Below are 17,798 nucleotides of genomic sequence, written 5' to 3'. Positions count from 1 at the left end.
ATCTGAGGGTTGATGGGAAATGTAGTTTGATTGCAACTTCCGCGTAGTTTCCCCTGCTGGGTGATGCGACGAGTTACGTGTCGCCGAGAAGAATAAAATCAGGGTTGTATTTTTTCGCACCCTGCACGCCTGTTCGGGAACATGAACGTCCTGGTCGCACAACATTGTATATGGCTGTTATATCGCTAACTTCAGGTCTCCACTAGTCGCAGTAAGAGAGAGTAACGTGTCTTCCTGCTTAAAATGCCATTTTCCGGGAGCTACTGGTCTCCGTTAATAAATCAATGTGCTCTGGAGCTCAAATCTGGCATTTTCTTCTCTTAGAAGTATGTAAGTGATTGTGTGCTTCAACAAGCGTTCTTACAAGAACCAAGTGTGATGTGAACATCCAGTCCGGAGACGCACCGTGTACCTGTCAACTCAATGTCCCATTTGTCACCCTCAGTGTCCCACGTGTCCCTGTCAATCATGTCCCACATCATCATATCCCTGTCAATGTCTTACGTGTCGCTGTCAATGTCCCATTTGTCACCCTCAGTGTCCCACGTGTCCCTGTCAATGTCCCACATCATGTCCCTGTCAATGTCTTACGTGTCGCTGTCAATGTCCCATTTGTCACCCTCAGTGTCCCACGTGTCCCTGTCAATGTCCCACATCATGTCCCTGTCAATGTCTTACGTGTCGCTGTCAATGTTCCTTTTGTCGCCATCAATGTCCCACGTGTGCACAGGTGGCCCAGACTCGCCGAGACACCGTGTACGTCCTCACCGACGACTCCTCGCAGACCGCCGTGCCCCTGCCGCAAGCCTGCGTCGATGGCCACCTGGCGCGTGTGAAGGGCCTCCCGGAGGGAGGGTTCGACCCGGAGGTGCGAGACGGCCGGGGCCGCCCGCGGCTACCTGGACATCCGCCATCCGCCGCCTCCTCTGTCATTTCGGTGCGGATCTGCGGGCCACGGACAACCAGGGCAACGCTGCGCTGCGTTACTGCGGCCACGTGAGCATCGTCCACTTCCTAGTGTCCAGCGGCCTCAAAGCTGACGTCTGGTCAGTGTGTAACGCGTGCTGTCACCCCGCGGGGAGCTGAGCGTTTGGCTCGACTCCCTAATACGTTTGCAAAAGAAAAATGTTGTCCCCTTAATGACACGTAGGACTTTTGTACTCTTTGCAGTCATGTTCTGTGACTTTGCCAGTTTTTTAAAGTTTGCCGATATCGTAATAAATATCGGTTGGGAAGTCAGCTTGAAATGCTCTTTCGGCATAATTTTCTACACGTTACGCAGGATGTTGTGCGAAACCCGCTTAAGACTCGGTGCTGCGATGTCACACGTAAACGTTTCCACAATTTATTTTTAATACAGCGACCACAGTGGAGCCACACCTTTGGTACTCGCCAGAAGGCGTGGCGTGAAGAAGGACGCCGTTCGTTTGCTCGAGGCTTCGGAGGAGCAAGAGCTGCAGACCTTCAACCGCGGAAAGTGGCTGAGGCTCACTGACATGGGCGTGCGTGAGAATGAAGGGGGAGCGCCCGTCAGAGTCTCCGCTGACACGAGAGGCAGCGGAGGGCGGGGAAGCTGCGGTAAATGCGGTTTTTCTCCCGGCCCTTTCCCGCTTCGGATCTGCAAGCAAAGCCAGGCTCTCCGAACTCTATTGTTACTTTCGACACAGTTGGCAATGGGCGGCATTCTCTGCTGTGACGCTCCTGTTGCCGCGACCCTTAGACTGTCTTCGTCCCTTGTGCTTGGACAGCGGCGGCCGTTGCCTTGCTTGCCTTGCCAGCAGCATCATCTCTTTGTGTGTAGCGGTGGTCATTCAGCCCTGGCTCCGGGGATCCCTGCGTGTGCTCCTTTTTGTTGCGCTCGAGCTCTTAGTTGTTTAGCCCTTCGTGCTTTATTGAGGGAGTGGCGAAAGCAGAGGACTTATGCTTTTAGAACCATGTGAAAGGGAATTTACTGTATATAGTCCAAGAAAGCTGTGAGGTCCTCCGGAACAGCGTTTTGTTCACTGCGGTCCCTCCTGAAGGGCTGTATTAGAAATGTACTTTTTGCGATTTCTTTCTGACTTGTTGTCAGAAGCAAAGCGCAAATATTGTCCGCAAGTGCTCAGCTGAATTGCAGACCATCGCTGCTTGTAAGAAACGTCTTCTTCTCTGGCCTTTGCACCGCAGGAGATATTCCCCAAATAGCACAAATTCAGGTGAACACCGCACACGTGCTCCCTCAAGCATATTCATGTAAGTGCTCCGTTGGAACACGAAGCGCCCGACGCGGGAGGTTCGCCGGAACCGGGGTCCAATACCTTTGCTTCGGCGGCTCGGACGTAGAGTGACGGCTGGACTCTTCTCGTTCGTTTCTTCGGCCGAGGAGAGAGTCGCTTGCTCCTCGGCCCCAGACGACGGCGCAACAAAGTGGGGCTCTTCAGCTTGCGCACCATCTGGCGGGACTTTGTTGAGGACTTGGGTTTCTGGCCGATGCTGCTGCTGCTGCTGCTAACGGTCATCGCTCTGCTGTCCCTGGGCATAGCCTACTACGTCAGTGGCGTGCTGCACTTGCCAGGCAAGCAGCCTGAGCTGATTCACTGAGATGGATGGAAAGCGGGGTACCTGGAGGGCAGCATGCTTTTCTTGCTTGGGGTTCCTCTAATTTCAGGTATTAAATGTGTTGCTCATGTTTTATTCCGGTCGTTGAAATGCTTCCGGTACCGGTTGTGTAACCTGTAATCTGTACATTTGCGTTTTGGTATGTTCTGAATGGGCTGTAAAACAATACTCTCATCTCATTTGTTTAGCCAGATCTTTATTTGTAGAATGGCAGCTTTTTGTTTTCGAATCAGATCTTCTTCAGCTTTCTTTTTACCAGGTCAAGTTCAGAAACTTGCATACATGAACAAGTTGCAATTGTATTTGTATTCTTTTCATACGGAATAATGTATTTATTTCTGTACTGTACATGTACAGTGACAACGCTAACATAAAACTTGACTCTGTTTTGAAGGCCTTTTTGGGCTACCGACCGTAAAGAAAAATACAACCTCCCCTTTTGGGATGCAACAAACTGCGATTGCAAGAAGCCCTCTTATACCCCATAAACCTTTTTGTCTAACAAACGTCAGCTGTGCCTAAATGGGTGCACCTGGGCTCCTTTTCGTTTCCGAGCTCTTACCGGGTAGTGGGTGTAAATCCAGACGCGTAACATTTTTATTGTTGTTTTTCTCAAAAGTGCACTTTGAAGAGTCTTGCTATTCGCCTGTTTTCAGCTGTTTGTGCCCCAACCAGACCTCTACGCTCTTCCACCTGTGCCTGCTTGCTGGTCCCATGTGCGAGAGGTCGAGGGGAAAAAAAAACGAAACACCCTTGAAGGTTTCCGTCTCCCGCTCCAGTGTGCGGGAATGATCCCCCCTCTCACTCAGAACTGCTGCATCTCTCTACATTGAAGAAGAGTCTCAGAACTGACATCTTTCGGACTCACTTCTCCCATGATCTCCTACGCGTACAATTAACCAGTGCTATGTTATCTGTTTATTCTTTAAAAAAATTTAAAAAAAAACTCTATGCAGCTACTCGTGTAATGTGTGCTGGTTCAGACGGTGGTACGTGACTAACTGGCTGTACTCCAGAATCACATGTCTGCATCCAGATCTCTCCTTCTGTCGGTGAACTGTGTATTTGTGTTGTTCTCCGAGACGTACGTCGCTTTGGAGAAGAGCAGCTGTTGAGTGAATTAATTTAAATGTAAATATAAATGTGCTGAACCACAGCAACTTGGTTGGGGGGGGCACAACTCTTGTACTCGCCTTCAGCAAAGGAGGTAACCTGAAATTTTAGATGAAAAATGTTAATCTAATAAAATTTTGTCTAATAACTAGTGTGGTTATGAAAGTTGTCATTACTGTTATTTGCACATTTCAGTGTTTCACATTTTATATGTGAAAATGTTTTCTCGATTATTAAAGCATTCTCGTGTTTCGTTTTTTTTGGCCTTCTTTCTGCGACATTTAATTTTAACGTGACAGTGTGAGTTCTTTCCATGCTCTTCTTTCTTTGTCTTCAGCCAGTGGTTATGAAACAGCTGTGGATTTCATTCAACATTTTTCATTAAACCTTGAGAACAGCAAATGACAGCGAATTAACTGATGAAAATAATTGGAACAGTTTCCCACGCGGGATGTGCGGAGAAATTGCAGATAAAATAGTTGCAAGGCAATTTGCGCACAATCGAATCGACACGTTCGAGACCGTAAAACGCGTTAAACGAGGGGCAGCGCGTCGTGCGGTTCGTCCTCCGCGGCAGCAGGGGGCAGCAGTCGGCAGCAGTCGGCAGCACGTAAGCGGCGCGGTGACGGAAGCCGAGAGGCTGACGGGAAACACCGCCCCCTGCAGGACGAGCACGGAAAAGACGCCATCGCGGTCAGGAAGGAAAGCGCGGATGTTATGTGAGGAAGGCGCTCTATTTATACAAAACATGCTTTAGTGCAAGATTTCGTGAAAACCATGAATCTTAGGGGATTCTTCCAAGACTTTAATCCTAGGTAAGGAGTACAGAATTAGCCGCTGGCCTCAGTCAGTGTAAAGTTTTGCCACGACTCGTTTTGAGCCCCCAGTCACCAGTGCTGGCTAGTAGTAGCGGTAGCTACAGCGCCGAGTGCTGAGTGAGTGCAGGCCGGAGGGTGTGGGTCTGTGGGGATCGTTGCGCAGCCAAGTGCCACCGCCGCCGCCGCTCTTACTGCTTCAGCTCTGTAACCGTGTACGCCTTTTGCCAGAAAACTTAGGCCACGACGACAGCCGGTGGCAAGTCGCAGCTGTGTGTGTGTGTGTGTGTGTGTGTGTGTGTGTGTGTGTGTGTGTGTGTGTGTGTGTGGCGGCCGGATCAGCAGCAGGACAAAGAAAGAAAAAAAAAAGACACAGAGAACAGACAGACTAGGCTGCGAAGTGTGTGTGTGTGTGTGTGTCCGTCCGTCCGTCCGTCCACGCCACGGTTCAAATTCGGGCTGCTGCTGGAAGAAGAAGGACTTTTGTTTACTTTTATGCTTGACTCTCTGCTTTTCCTTCTACTATCGTCAACTGTCTCTGTGTGTGTGACTTTGTTTCACGCAAATTTGTGCCTGGTGCGGTAGTTTGTAACAGCTAATCGTGATGTTTGTGGCATTGATTCAATCATCATGGTCATGTCATGTCATGATCATGTGTAACACTTGTCTTCGGTGTGGGATCCAGTGAGTAAGTTGATTTAGTTTGAAATTTTACACGCGCACACACACAAATATGATTAGTCGTTAAGTAGTACCGGACCTCTGGTTTTGTTTTTTTATTCAGTAAATATTTTGACTTCAAGTCCAGCTGCTGTGAGCGACACAGTAAATTATTTGGGACGGATTTGGAGCCTTAGTCTTAGAGCTGCTCTCGCAGAAAAGGAATCTCTCCTTATGTGTATTTCATCTCGCAGGCTTTGCTTGCATGACCGTGATCATCATCATGTGGTGCTCAGCATCAGTGAGGTACAGGGAGCACCCAGGAGCACACACACACACAGGGACCGCAAGTGACCTGCTCTTTAGCTCCTTCCCATGTTGCCCTTATATGCTTTATTATTATTATTATTATTTTATTTTTTTTTCCCCCCCCCCATTGGTTTGTTCCCGGTACCCCTTTGTCCAGGCAGCTTACAAATGTAGTTCTGTACAGAAGCGTGATGAAATCCGGCCAGGAGCAGCGTTGTGCTCCATCAGACGCAAGGTTGTTGACCGTGACGGTCCCGCTGTACCCTGTCACCTGTGTGCGTGGATCGATCGTGGGGTCTGTGCCGTGACGGCGGTGCACAGCTGACCTGGACTGAGCGCTTCCCCAATATTGTCCACATCAGTTACTGCTGGTTATCGATTTCTCGTCAAAATGCTTTTTGGTTATTCCTTCGTACATTCCCTAGTGACATTTTCCGTACAGTTTGGGTCATGCGACACTTTAGTATGACTCCTATGCTACCTAATGTGTGGGTGCATAATGTTGCTAACTGATTTGTCCTCCTGGTTCGTTCAGTTGCAACACGTGACTATGTATGGTAAATATTTAGAAATTAAATTTACCAGTAATACCAATTTTGATTAATGTATGATATGTAGATGGATGACAACTTCTTCATTAATTCTCAAGGGAAATGGAATGTTCTCCTGATTTCTTTCCCCAGTAAATTCCTTATCTATGCATGCCTGTTGCTGTTCTCCGTGCTGCTGTCGCTGCGCCTCGATGGAGTCATCCAGTGGAGCTACTGGGCTGTGTTTGCACCTGTATGGCTCTGGAAGCTCATGGTCATCATCGGTGCATCTGTGGGCACCGGCGTCTGGGCACACAACCCACAGTACAGGCAAGCCTGGAATAAATGTTGAGATCACTTTGTGTCACTGGATTACAACTTTTCCTTAATCATTTGGGTTACAAAGCGAAGCTTGTGTATTAGTGATTTTTTTTTTTTAATGTTATTTATCTGTAGACACCTGTTAGCATTTGTTCTTTTAGCAGAGTTTTTTTTTTTCAAACTGACATACAGTGATCACTGTGTATTATTTATTGCACAGCTTTGTTCAAGATAATTTACAATGCTAGATACAGTACACTAAACTCAGACTTTCAGCCATTCATACACCAGAGCAAACACTCAGTCACTCACTTTGGGAAATGTAGTGTTACAAATTCACCTGCTTAACTGGGTCATGTGTCCCTATCTAAGTGCAACTCTAGACTAAGTAGACCTTGTTTTAACAAGCACAAAATGTTCTACAGCCTCTTTAAGGTTTCTTAGTGTATTTCCAGTTATTGTTCTAAAGTAATGGATTCTCTATTGCCAATAGTTTGAATGAATGTGTGATTGCACTGCAATTAATTGGTGCCCCCTCTAAGGTGTGCCCTTGCTCGCACTCTATCCTCTCGTAATAGGCTTCAGACAACTGTGACCCTGCATTAAACAAGTGTTTTCTGATAATAGTAATGATTGTTTCTTTCTCCTTTAAGTGCCTTATGGACTGTCTGTATTTGTGTGGCAGGGCTGAGGGTGAGACATGCGTGGAGTTCAAGGCCATGCTAATTGCAGTAGGCATTCACCTCCTCCTGCTGATGTTTGAGGTGCTGGTGTGCGATCGGATTGAGAGGGGCAGCCACTTCTGGCTCCTGGTCTTCATGCCCCTGTTCTTTGTGTCGCCGGTCTCCGTGGCCGCCTGTGTCTGGGGCTTCCGTCACGACCGCTCTCTGGAGGTCAGGCTCTGTTCCAAACTCAAGTTTGAATCTCCTCTAGAGTTTGGCTTCTCTTGGTCCTCCTCCTCTCTTTGCTCTGCTACTTCATCTAGAGTTTTCAAATTACTGTTATATGATACGTATGGCACCAACATGCAATTTGTTCCTGAGTGTAGTTTATGGTGTGTCATTTATAAAGTGTGACTAAAAATTTTCACCTCTTATTTTTCCTGTCTCATTTACCAGCTTGAGATTTTGTGCTCTGTCAACATCCTTCAGTTCATCTTCATTGCCCTCCGGCTGGACAAAATCATCAATTGGCCCTGGCTGGTAATTACTTTTTTTTTTTTTTATTTAAAGATATATTAAAATAATCACCTCAGGTTTTATTTAACAGCAGTCTGATTTGATTTTAGAAATGAATTTTGGGAGATGAGCTCAATGAAACATTTTAGGAACACAGGATTGGTTTTACATGGGATCTGGATTGCAGTGTTCAGAGAGAACATCAAGGGCTATAAATGAATTTAAATTTTCCAGTTGCTTTGATTATCTTTGTAAGCAAAGCTGGTTTGAATCTGAACCATAGTTTTGATACTGTAAAGGTTTAGTGAGAGAATATGAAATCAGAATGGCCAACTTTAATCAGTTCACTTTTGTCTAAAATACTGTATTTTCACAAGAACAATCCATGTGTAAAGCCTCAAAATGCTGCATTTGAAATCACTGCACACGGTCTGGCCCAGTGATTTGTTAATGAAATTCTCCTTCCCTTGTGAGCGCTGCAGTGTGCGTGTTCATGAATTGTGTTGAGAGGTTTCTCCCAGTTTCCTGATTGACATTTTCCCAATGTTTTTATATGCAAGGTTGTCTGCGTGCCCCTCTGGATCCTTATGTCCTTCCTGTGCCTCGTGGTGCTCTACTACATTGTCTGGTCTGTGCTCTTCCTGCGCTCCATGGATGTCATTGCTGAGCAGCGGCGGACTCACATCACCATGGCTATAAGCTGGATGACCATTGTTGTGCCCCTGCTCACTTTTGAGGTATGATACATTTCCTGTCCTCTTTTAGAAAACATTCTTCTTCTGATGTTCATGACTGTCACAGTTAAAATGGAGATGGATGTGACAGAATGCTTTGTGTAGTAGAGTTTCGGCAATAAATCTGTAAACAAATGTTGGTTTTTCCAGATACTTCTCGTCCATAAACTGGATGGTCATAACAGCTTCAATTATGTCCCTGTGTTCGTGCCTTTGTGGGTGTCCCTTGTGACCTTAATGGCTACCACCTTTGGGCAGAAAGGAGGGAATCACTGTGAGTTTTAATTCTTCTCATTATTATCAAATAGTCCTATAAATTGCTTTGTTTGAGCAGAAATTGCATTGTTAGAATCTGTCAACTTTGCTTTGTTCATTATTGTAGAAAGAAGGTAAAAGTAAATCCCTTGTATGTTTCTACGTCTTGCAGTGTGTTCTTTGTGTTCCTTATGAAGTTATTTTAAGATTGTGTTCAGAAACAGAATATTAACTGTGTGTTATGTGCTGCAGGGTGGTTTGGTATCCGTAAGGACTTCTGCCAGTTTCTGCTGGAGCTTTTTCCCTTTCTGCGTGAATACGGTAACATCTCGTATGACCTTCACCATGAGGACTCGGAGGTCTCTGAAGAGATGCCTGCCCCTGAGCCGCCCAAGATAGCCCCCATTTTCCGCAAGAAGACGGGGGTTGTGATCACGCAGAGCCCGGGGAAATATTTTGTCCCTCCCCCAAAACTCTGCATTGACATGCCAGATTAGGCAGGCTTCCATGTCTGCCAGATGCACCCTCAGAGTCATAGAGGGAGGTTACCACACATGACTGTCCCCCCCACACCCCCAAACTCCATGTCCTATACAGAACAATGTTACCCTCACAACCCAGGGTGAAGATGGGACCTGTCTTTGTATCACTTTGTCTGTGGCTCTGGATTTTATAGCTCTGAAGAAAATGGTAAATTTAATGGTCAGTCAAGGAGAACGGCCCCATTTTGATGTGCAGCATCTTTTTTTTTTTTTTTTGTGTATTTTATTTTAAAGGGGAAGGCAGAACATTTTTGTATGGATTTTTTTGCTTAATTTCACATTTGTATCATCTGCTCATTATTACATGGAGAGCTGCTGCAAGACAATTCCTCAGCAGAGCTATGGCTGTGGAGATGGTCTATAGTGCTGCCATGGTTCCTCGTACCATGAGCATTGGTTTAGCCCTCAAGCCTTGCATGAAGGTGAAAGCTTGTGTCTATGCATATGGAGAGAATTGTGATTACTGGCAATATGGAACTGGTTGTTCTGTGGTTCTCAAACATCAAGAAGATGTTTTTGTTTTAGGTTCAGGGTTTACATGGTTCTGACTTGGAATTTGAACATTGATGCAGAAGGTAAAGATTCACATTTAACATTTTCAGATCCGTTCTGTAGAGAACCCCAACACCTACAATCCATTGTTTTATAAGTTAATACCATGAAAAAGAGCTTGCCTTGTTCTTATTTAACGGAGACCTCATTGGGACGTAACAGTAACATATTGTTTGCATTTTTATATTCAGCATTGTTTGGGTTTTTTTTAGGCCTTGACCTCTTGATGTGGCCCAGTGACTGTTTTTCTATAGCTATGTTCCCTATCCAGAATCCAATGTGACAATCACTACTAAGCTTTTATATGTAGCCTGGGCACATGGAATAGTCAGTATATGGGGGGGGTTGCTCTCAACCACTCACCCTGGCAAGTCCTTTGCAGTTTTTTTTCACTAAAATACAGTAGAAGCACAATGTGTTTTACACAGTATTAACCACCTGTTGTGTCCCGAAACAAAATTACACATCTTTTAGAAGTGTGTCTTGTAAGCCATTTCTCCAAACATTGTAAATCACCACCCAGGTTTGTAGATGATGCGCTGTGGCCGCCATGTTTGACACGTCTGTCATTGCCTTTCTTCAAAACTACAATCTAGGTAGCCACCCTCCCCTGGATTTTATTAATTGTGGAAGATTAACTGAGGTGTGTAGGGCTATTTACAACTGTGTAAATATGGTTCTTGTAGAAAATCTCATGTCCTTTGGAGAAATGTATAGGCATGAAATTTTGGGCACATTCTGCATATGTAGACTTAACCTGCGTGAAACGCTGTATGGCCAAAGCTGTATCATCTCTAACATTCATAAGTCTGATATACCCTTCAAGGCACTCTCAGCAGGCCTGAGAGAGAAGTGTGTAAGAATGTGTAAATATCCCTGCTTTTTGGGTTGGACCAATTTTATTGCTGCGTTTCCAGATTTTTGGAATTTGTTATTTACAATGTACAGTCAAGTAAAAGCATATTATGTTGCAATGACATGGCAAAATATAAATGTATATTGTAAATAAGACGTTTTATGTTTAAATTTGTTTCGGATATCCTAACAATAAATGATAAAAAAAAAAATCCCAAGTGCACGTAATGAAACGACACGTTTTACGTGATAAAGATTAAATTCATGTTTGTCACAGGGAGACAATTTTTTCAGGTTAATTGGCTTGTTTTTAAGAACTCTCCTTCAGTAATCTGTATATATACACCTCAATTCAGGAACATTATTAAAAGTGACTGCAAAATCTTTTTTACCACTGTCTCAATCAATAAAAGCGACATGCTGCAGATCTCTCCTAGTTTACTGACATGATACGTTCTTTAAAAGTGCCAGACATAGCAAAGATAATTTTTAAAAATACTTTTCACAACAATCTGTCCATTAATACTAAACACTTGCCTAATTCAGAACCGCGGTGGTCCAGCACTGATCCTGGAAGCACGGGACCACACCATCGCAGTGTAGCACTTTGTTACTGACCTCAAACTGCATTAACACTCATTTAAAACTACTGAAAATAAAAATGCAACCTCCTCTTCACTCAAGATTGCTAACGGAGTCATCCCTGGACCGTGTTTATGACTACTTTCAACTTAATTATGTACACAATCAATATGGATAGGATAAGATAAAACTTTATTAAATTCACACAGAGCAGTTGAACATGAGAAAATGCAGTTACACCAACAAAAATGTTGAAAGAATGAAATGTTTAAAAATTACGAAGTCAACATTGAGTTACGTTTATACTGGAGCTAAAAAAAAATGTGCATCAACTCAAGACTTTCCTTGGTTCTCTTTGTTGAGGAGTAAGGGGGGCGTACACCCTGGATGGGACAAGTCTCGCTGAGCAATAGCTGATTTTTCATTTGTTTTTTTTCATGCAACTTTTTAGTTTGTCACAAGGAATAGCTTATTTGGCTGGTGTCTGATGGCACAACGGCTGTATTGTGTTTCACTTCTAAAGGCTGGTTTGCAGCATCAAGTCTCGCTCCAACCCCAAGTCACACATTTGTGATGCATGTCTTGTTAGTCATGAAACTGCAGCTATGGTGCCTTTCAGTCAGTCAGTCATAAGTAGGTTTGGTCCTCATCTCTACAACCTCCCAGCACCATCTGACACAGTCAGACTCTGAACCCTACTTTCCCCTCTAGCCTCGATTGAAAGGATGGCCACTGAAATATAGTCTTACTGGGCAGATCTCACTGGGTGGGTTGACGCGTCTTTCAGCTGGTGCTTTGCAGGGCTTGGTGCTGAACTCCTTACTCCTTTTCATCTACACTGCTTCTTTCAGCCCTGCCATCGCTGCTCGCACATTCTCCTATCCATTCTATAGTAACGACTCTCAGCCCTTCGCTTTTCCTCCAGCCACTACAGACACATCCTCTCTTCCAGCAGCTTGTCTCTGGAACATCTCTGCTTGGATGACTGATCCCCATTTAGAAATCAGTGTCTCCAAGACCGAGATCCCCCGTTTCCCAGAGTGTCCACACACCTACTACCGGAGACACTTTAACTGGGCAATTCTGTCATTTCAAGTTCAAGAATCATGTTATGGCTTACATGGCTGTCAAAGCATGTGCACCACAATACCTACAATAATGGATCACTTCGTACACCCAGCAAGCGTATTTCTCCACCGCAAGGCTTGGAGGTCCCACTCAAAAGTTGGTAGGTTTTTGGTAGCTCCTACAGGTCATTTCAGCGGTTGTGAGATGCAGAGTTCTTTGTCACGCTGGGGGAAAGTGCCACGTGAATGGATGAATGTTGAAGTAGAAGACAATCTGTGTCATTCTACCTCGTGGAAGTAGGGGATACCTGGTTCGAGAAGCTCTCCAGAGTATCCCAGAGGAGGATCTCCGGGACCTGGAGAAAGCAGCTGTGTTGTCTGGTGTCAGAAGAGAGCACCTGACCCAGCCCTTCAGCCCATGCTGCCTGAGGGAACCGCCGGTCGCCATGAGGACCATCTCATGAGGATGTGTGGACTGTGGATGTTCCATTGCGACTACACTCTTCCGGTGTCGTCCTCACTACAGCAAACCTATTATATTGTCCCAAATAAAGCAGAGCGATGAGGGATTTTGCCCTTTTGTTTGTATGTTTCAGCCAATAAAAGAGAAGTAAAGAGAGAAGTAAATACAGGGCACAACTTTTCACACAGACAAATGTGAAATGTGGTATTTTCTCCAGTTAAAATAACAGGATTTTACTGGAAGTTTGCTTTACTGACAACCAAATCCATACTTTTTTGATTTAAGGAAAGGAAATATGAGGAAAACGGGAGAAACTGTTTCATCTTCAAGGTTGTGCAGGAGATCCAGTGGCCTCGGAGTCCTGGAAAGAGTCCGTGTTGGACTGCGATGGGAAGTTCATGGTTCTAGGCTTTAAGAACAAGGCAGTAATCAAAGGAAGGGAGAAGCAGGTGTTACAAAGGAACATCCAGGAAGAAATCATGGCCTGGAACTGGGCCTCTTCATTGAGAGCAGCGGCCTCCTGAGGCTGCTGACTAGTGGCCTCGTTTAAGGCAGAAATCACCTGCATGAGAGACCTGGACAAGTTAGAGACGCAGGTCAAGAGATGCAAAGAGAAAATACCAGGGTCCGCCTCGGGTTCCGTGCCTTCGCTCTTGATATCCTGGTTCTGCGCCGCTTCCTGATTCCCCCAGGCTGAGCTCATGCTCTCTGAGTTGGGGGGTGAAGGAGACGGAGGCTCCTCAGACTTGGGCCCGCTATACGTTTGCGCTCCTTGATCCCCTTCCTGCAAACATGTCGCATCCTTTTGTTCGCTGCTGCTGCTCTTCACGCTGGAGCCCAGTTTGTCTGCTTCTCCATCCATTCTGGCAGATTTCATGGGCGCTCGCCTCGCCACGTGCTGAAGACGGTGCTCACATCCCCTCTGGAAACTGGGGTTGTAGAAGAACAGCAGCTACACGAGAAGGAATCCAAAAGGGTAAATGAGGTGAGCACATGGCTAAGACCGGCTGGAACCGTACAGCTGCGACACGCTGAAAGCACGCGAGCCGAATTACCTTATTTCCTTTCGACAATTCCGTTTCTTCGGCCAGAAAGGCACTGAGGGACGCGGACCTTTCCTGCGCGTACTTCACCTTCCTGAAGCCGTACAGGTTGAGCAGGCGTAGGAAGCCCTTCAAGCTGCTGATGTCGAAGATGAGCGGCCGTTGCGGACCATCGAGAAACTCCCCGTGAAACACGTCTACGTCGATGACCAGGTAGACCCCTTCGTTGTCCCACCTCAGGGACTTGAACTTGTCGCAGTGAACAACCCTCCACAGCTTGTTGGGGAACGTCAGCAGGTGTAGGAGATCTCCCCTGCCGCCCGGTTCGCCCTCGCTTTGCTCCTGACTCGGCACTTCCAGGCGAGGCTTTTTGGCGTGGGGCTTTTGGGTAAGATCGAGGGGCGCGCGCTTCTCGGACTCGGCTCGTGGCTCCTCGTTCCGCGGCGCACAAGGGTCAGCGTGGGCGCAGTCCGAATCGCATCCGGATGCCGATCTCTTCCTGGACTGCGCTGGATTTAGGAGCTCCCGTCCTTCGTCAGATTTATCGCTTCTTACTTCCACCATGTTTCAAACGGTCATAGTGGTAAAAGCATCAGAGTGAAGTGAAGCGAAGCGAAGTGAAGCGAAGCGAAGCGGAAGGCAACAGCACCTCTAGCAAGTCGAAGTGAACATCGGTGTCTCTCGACTCAAAGCTTGGTTGCCATGGTGACAGGGCGCGATATGACGTGCTAACGTGACGAAGTGATTCCACGCGATCTCATCCAGTGACGTCACACGTGCTTGTGTTTCTTACCATGGTAACCAACTGGAAGCGTTGCTGTGTTGTCAGGCTCGTCACTGCAGTCGTTAAAGGTCGTTGACTGATGTTTACTCTACGTGTCCCTTCGTGGCTTTTCCCCCAAAGCGACGATGTCCGGCGTCTCCGAGAAACGAGCGTCACGTGACCGGCGTTACGTAAAGAATGACAATGCGGCGACACTTCATTTATTTATTATTGTCTCTTTCTTAATAAAAGTCATGTTGGCATAATGGCAAGCATAGAATAAATTAGGCATGCGTGAAAAAATAAACAATAAAAACCTTGGATACTAAGAGAGGATCTCGAAAATTTCATATAATTATAAACGTAACTGTCATCCACTCGCACGTGCAGCAAATTCCGCGCCTTGTTTGGCTCTATGTTTATCTAAAGCATATTATTATTATTATTATTACCATTATTATTAGTGACTACAGTGAGTGCAGGGAGTACACCGAGTACTTGCGAGTACATCGAGTACTTGAGAGTACAGCGAGTGCAGTAACAGTGGTACCAGCGGTTGTCCGGGCTGCAGAGACCGAAAGAAAAACTCCAACTGCTGAGCTTTGTTAAAGCTGGACTTCAGTCAAGTTCTCCGACCCGTGAACTTTTACACCAGACCAGGAGACGCAACTCAACTGTCTGTTACTGTGTCGAGGCCTCTCGGCACTTTTGCTCATATGGCGAAAGGCATCATCTTAGGCCCCGATGCCTTTCTGAAGGATTCATCGATATTTCAATGTCCTTCTCATTTTCAACAAAAGCCTGTTACATTTACATTTACATGTATTCATTTCTCAGACGCTTTTCTCCAAAGCGACGAACATCTCAGCGAAAATACAATTTGTACATTAAGAGAAAGAGAGAGTTTCACACGTGTGATTCTAAAGTAAACCTGGTTTGTTACTTTCCACTTGATGCACTGATGTTCATCATCACATAAGTGGCTGCATAAAACTCAGGGAAGATCAATACCGATCACCTTCCTACAACTTTTTTTCTGTTACTTATGAGAACCCATGATCTTGTAGGTTCTTCGCACGAAACGGTGAGATTTTTAAGGTATGATGCAGAAACAATCCACGGATCTTCTTTTCAGTTCATCTTTCATCTCAACTTCTTGATGAAACATTATGGAAGAATGAAACGTATTTAAACCTAGTCTGTAACTATGACCGGCAATTCAACAAATGTGATGAAAATGAAAAACAAGTCCTGACACCATAATTTCACTTAAACTTCTTTTATTGTTCAAAGGGAATTGAAAATTTTAACTCTTTATGCATTAATTCACATTTTCAACACGATTTTATGCTGGCTGCCTGTAAAAAGTTACATCCAATTAAGTTAGAACAAAGTAACCAAGTAAGACATATTTAAAGGTAAGAGAAATCGTCAAAAGACACTTCGAGGGCACAGTTCACGCTTTTTTCCAAGGGATGCTGTCGACAAATCCATTCTGGTACAGGGCCACATATGGATGGGACTGTAAAAATCTCTGTCACCTGATTTCTTTGTTATTTTTGTGAAGATGGATGAGAAGCAGATGTGCCCACAGCGGAGGGGCAGGGATCCACATCTGGAGTGGGAAGTAGGGGTTGCAGAAGTGTTTACTGACTTCTCAATAGCATGATAATACCATTAGGTATGGTATCAAAGACTGCGTTGACTTCCTTTGGGGTACGCTGCATTCCGACAAGAATTCACCGTGGTTCATAACAAGGCCATTTGCATTAAAGAGCTGACACACCAACAAAATACAGTTCTCAAAAAACATCAGTTTGTTTTCATATAAATTATTGTTTTATGTAACATCCGTATGTTGCACAATACATACTTTTGTGGAGAGAAATTGTGTTTGTCAGCTACCAGGCGGGAAAAGGGCACCAGGCTTTTAAAAGCATCTGCTTTTGCAAATTGGATAGTTTGAGGAGATTTTGTAAAACACTGTCATTAAATCTAAGGCCTGGAGAAAATGTTGTAAGATGAGATTTCAAATACACACATTGTCTGAACCACTTGTCCCATATGGGGTGACAGGGAGCCAGAGCCTAACCCAGCAACACAGGGTGTAAGGCTGGAGGGGGAGGGGACGCACCCAAGACAGGATGCCAGTCCGTCGCAAGGCACCCCAAGCAGGACTCGAACCCCAGACCCACGGGAGAGCGGGACCCAGTCCAACGCACTGCGCCACCATGCCCCTATCCCCTAGATTTCAAATACACACACACACACACACACACACACACACTGTCTGAACCACTTGTCCCGTACGGGGTCACGGGGAACCGGAGCCTACCCGGCAACACAGGGCGGAAGGCCAGAGGGGGAAGGGGACACACCCAGGACGGGACGCCAGTCCGTCACAAGGCACCCCAAGCAGGACTCGAACCCCAGACCCACGGGAGAGCGGGACCCAGTCCAACCCACTGCGCCACCATGCCCCTATGCCACCATCCCCTAGATTTCAAATACACACACACACACATTTTCTGAACCGCTTGTCCCATACGGGGTGGCGGGGAACCGGAGCCTACCCGGTGACACAGGGCGTAAGGCCGGAGGGGGAGGGGACATACCCAGGACGGGGGATTTCAAATATTAGTGTGGAATTGTTTGTCAGTTTATTTTGAAGGTGGTAGTAAAGGAAATTCAAGGAAATTCATTCCTTCAAACGCATTTGGTTTCATTATAACATTGTTTTAATATCTCGAGTCCTGTTCTTCCAGGAGCCGTTATGTTAGTGCAGCTAAGAATTCTGCCTCCTAGAAATCCTACACAGATCCCTCTCATTCCAGGGATTTAACTTCTTTTCGCTGGATTTCAAGAACATCTTACATTATCATCTTTAGTTGTTATAAGTCTGATACTCTTTTTAATACCACACATTCATCCACTTGTATACAACAGCATGAGTAAATTTACCTAAAAAGTTGTATTATGAAATACAAGTAAACAAAGTATAAAATAAAATCTAAAATCAACACTAACTATTGTCTGTTTTCTATGAACCATTTCAATTTTATGCAAACGTGCAAAGATGAAGTATAAAATGTTATTTAATTGAACTAAAAAGTATATTCTGTACTGGCATCTAAATTTGGTTCGATAACCATGAAAGCATATGGACTGCGGATTAATACAACACTGGGCACAAATCCTTCGGAGGACCTGGACGCTGAGCAGACCAGCAGAGGCCACTGGCAGCACCTGGTACAGCTGTAAGCGCAAGTCGAACCTGTAGCCAGCACAGTCTGTGTGTTAAAATGACTTTTTTTTCACAGACCAATGAGTTTCTCCTAATCCTAATCAGAACCTAACCCGTGTATGTATCCATCCATCCATCCATCCATCCATTCATCCACCCATCCACCCATCCATC

General features: G+C 45.5%; 2 protein-coding genes and 1 pseudogene across 2 annotated transcripts; 2 read left to right on the top strand and 1 right to left on the bottom strand.

The window, feature by feature from the left end:
• Positions 1 to 145: 145 nt before the first annotated feature.
• Positions 146 to 2,580, top strand: LOC108934129 (ankyrin repeat domain-containing protein 46-like; annotated as a pseudogene).
• A 1,813-nt stretch (positions 2,581 to 4,393) lies between these two features.
• tmem185 (transmembrane protein 185) lies at positions 4,394 to 10,813 on the top strand. The gene is made up of 7 exons (XM_018751631.2): positions 4,394 to 4,526; positions 6,179 to 6,355; positions 7,032 to 7,239; positions 7,465 to 7,548; positions 8,085 to 8,261; positions 8,409 to 8,532; positions 8,766 to 10,813. The coding sequence occupies exons 1-7, from the start codon at positions 4,489 to 4,491 to the stop codon at positions 9,008 to 9,010; spliced, it is 1,053 nt and encodes a 350-aa protein (XP_018607147.1). The 5' UTR covers positions 4,394 to 4,488; the 3' UTR covers positions 9,011 to 10,813.
• A 447-nt stretch (positions 10,814 to 11,260) lies between these two features.
• LOC108934272 (heat shock transcription factor, X-linked-like) lies at positions 11,261 to 14,381 on the bottom strand. The gene is made up of 2 exons (XM_018751856.1): positions 13,630 to 14,381; positions 11,261 to 13,526 (listed from the first exon to the last, which is right to left on the bottom strand). Exons 1-2 carry the CDS (start codon positions 14,179 to 14,181, stop codon positions 12,900 to 12,902), a joined length of 1,179 nt encoding a protein of 392 aa, XP_018607372.1. The 5' UTR covers positions 14,182 to 14,381; the 3' UTR covers positions 11,261 to 12,899.
• Between the last annotated feature and the right edge of the window lie 3,417 nt (positions 14,382 to 17,798).

Source organism: Scleropages formosus, chromosome 4 (assembly GCF_900964775.1).
Source record: "Scleropages formosus chromosome 4, fSclFor1.1, whole genome shotgun sequence".
Lineage (NCBI taxonomy): Eukaryota > Metazoa > Chordata > Actinopteri > Osteoglossiformes > Osteoglossidae > Scleropages > Scleropages formosus.
Note: the sequence above shows the minus strand (reverse complement) of the source record. Positions and strands in the feature narration are given on the sequence as shown.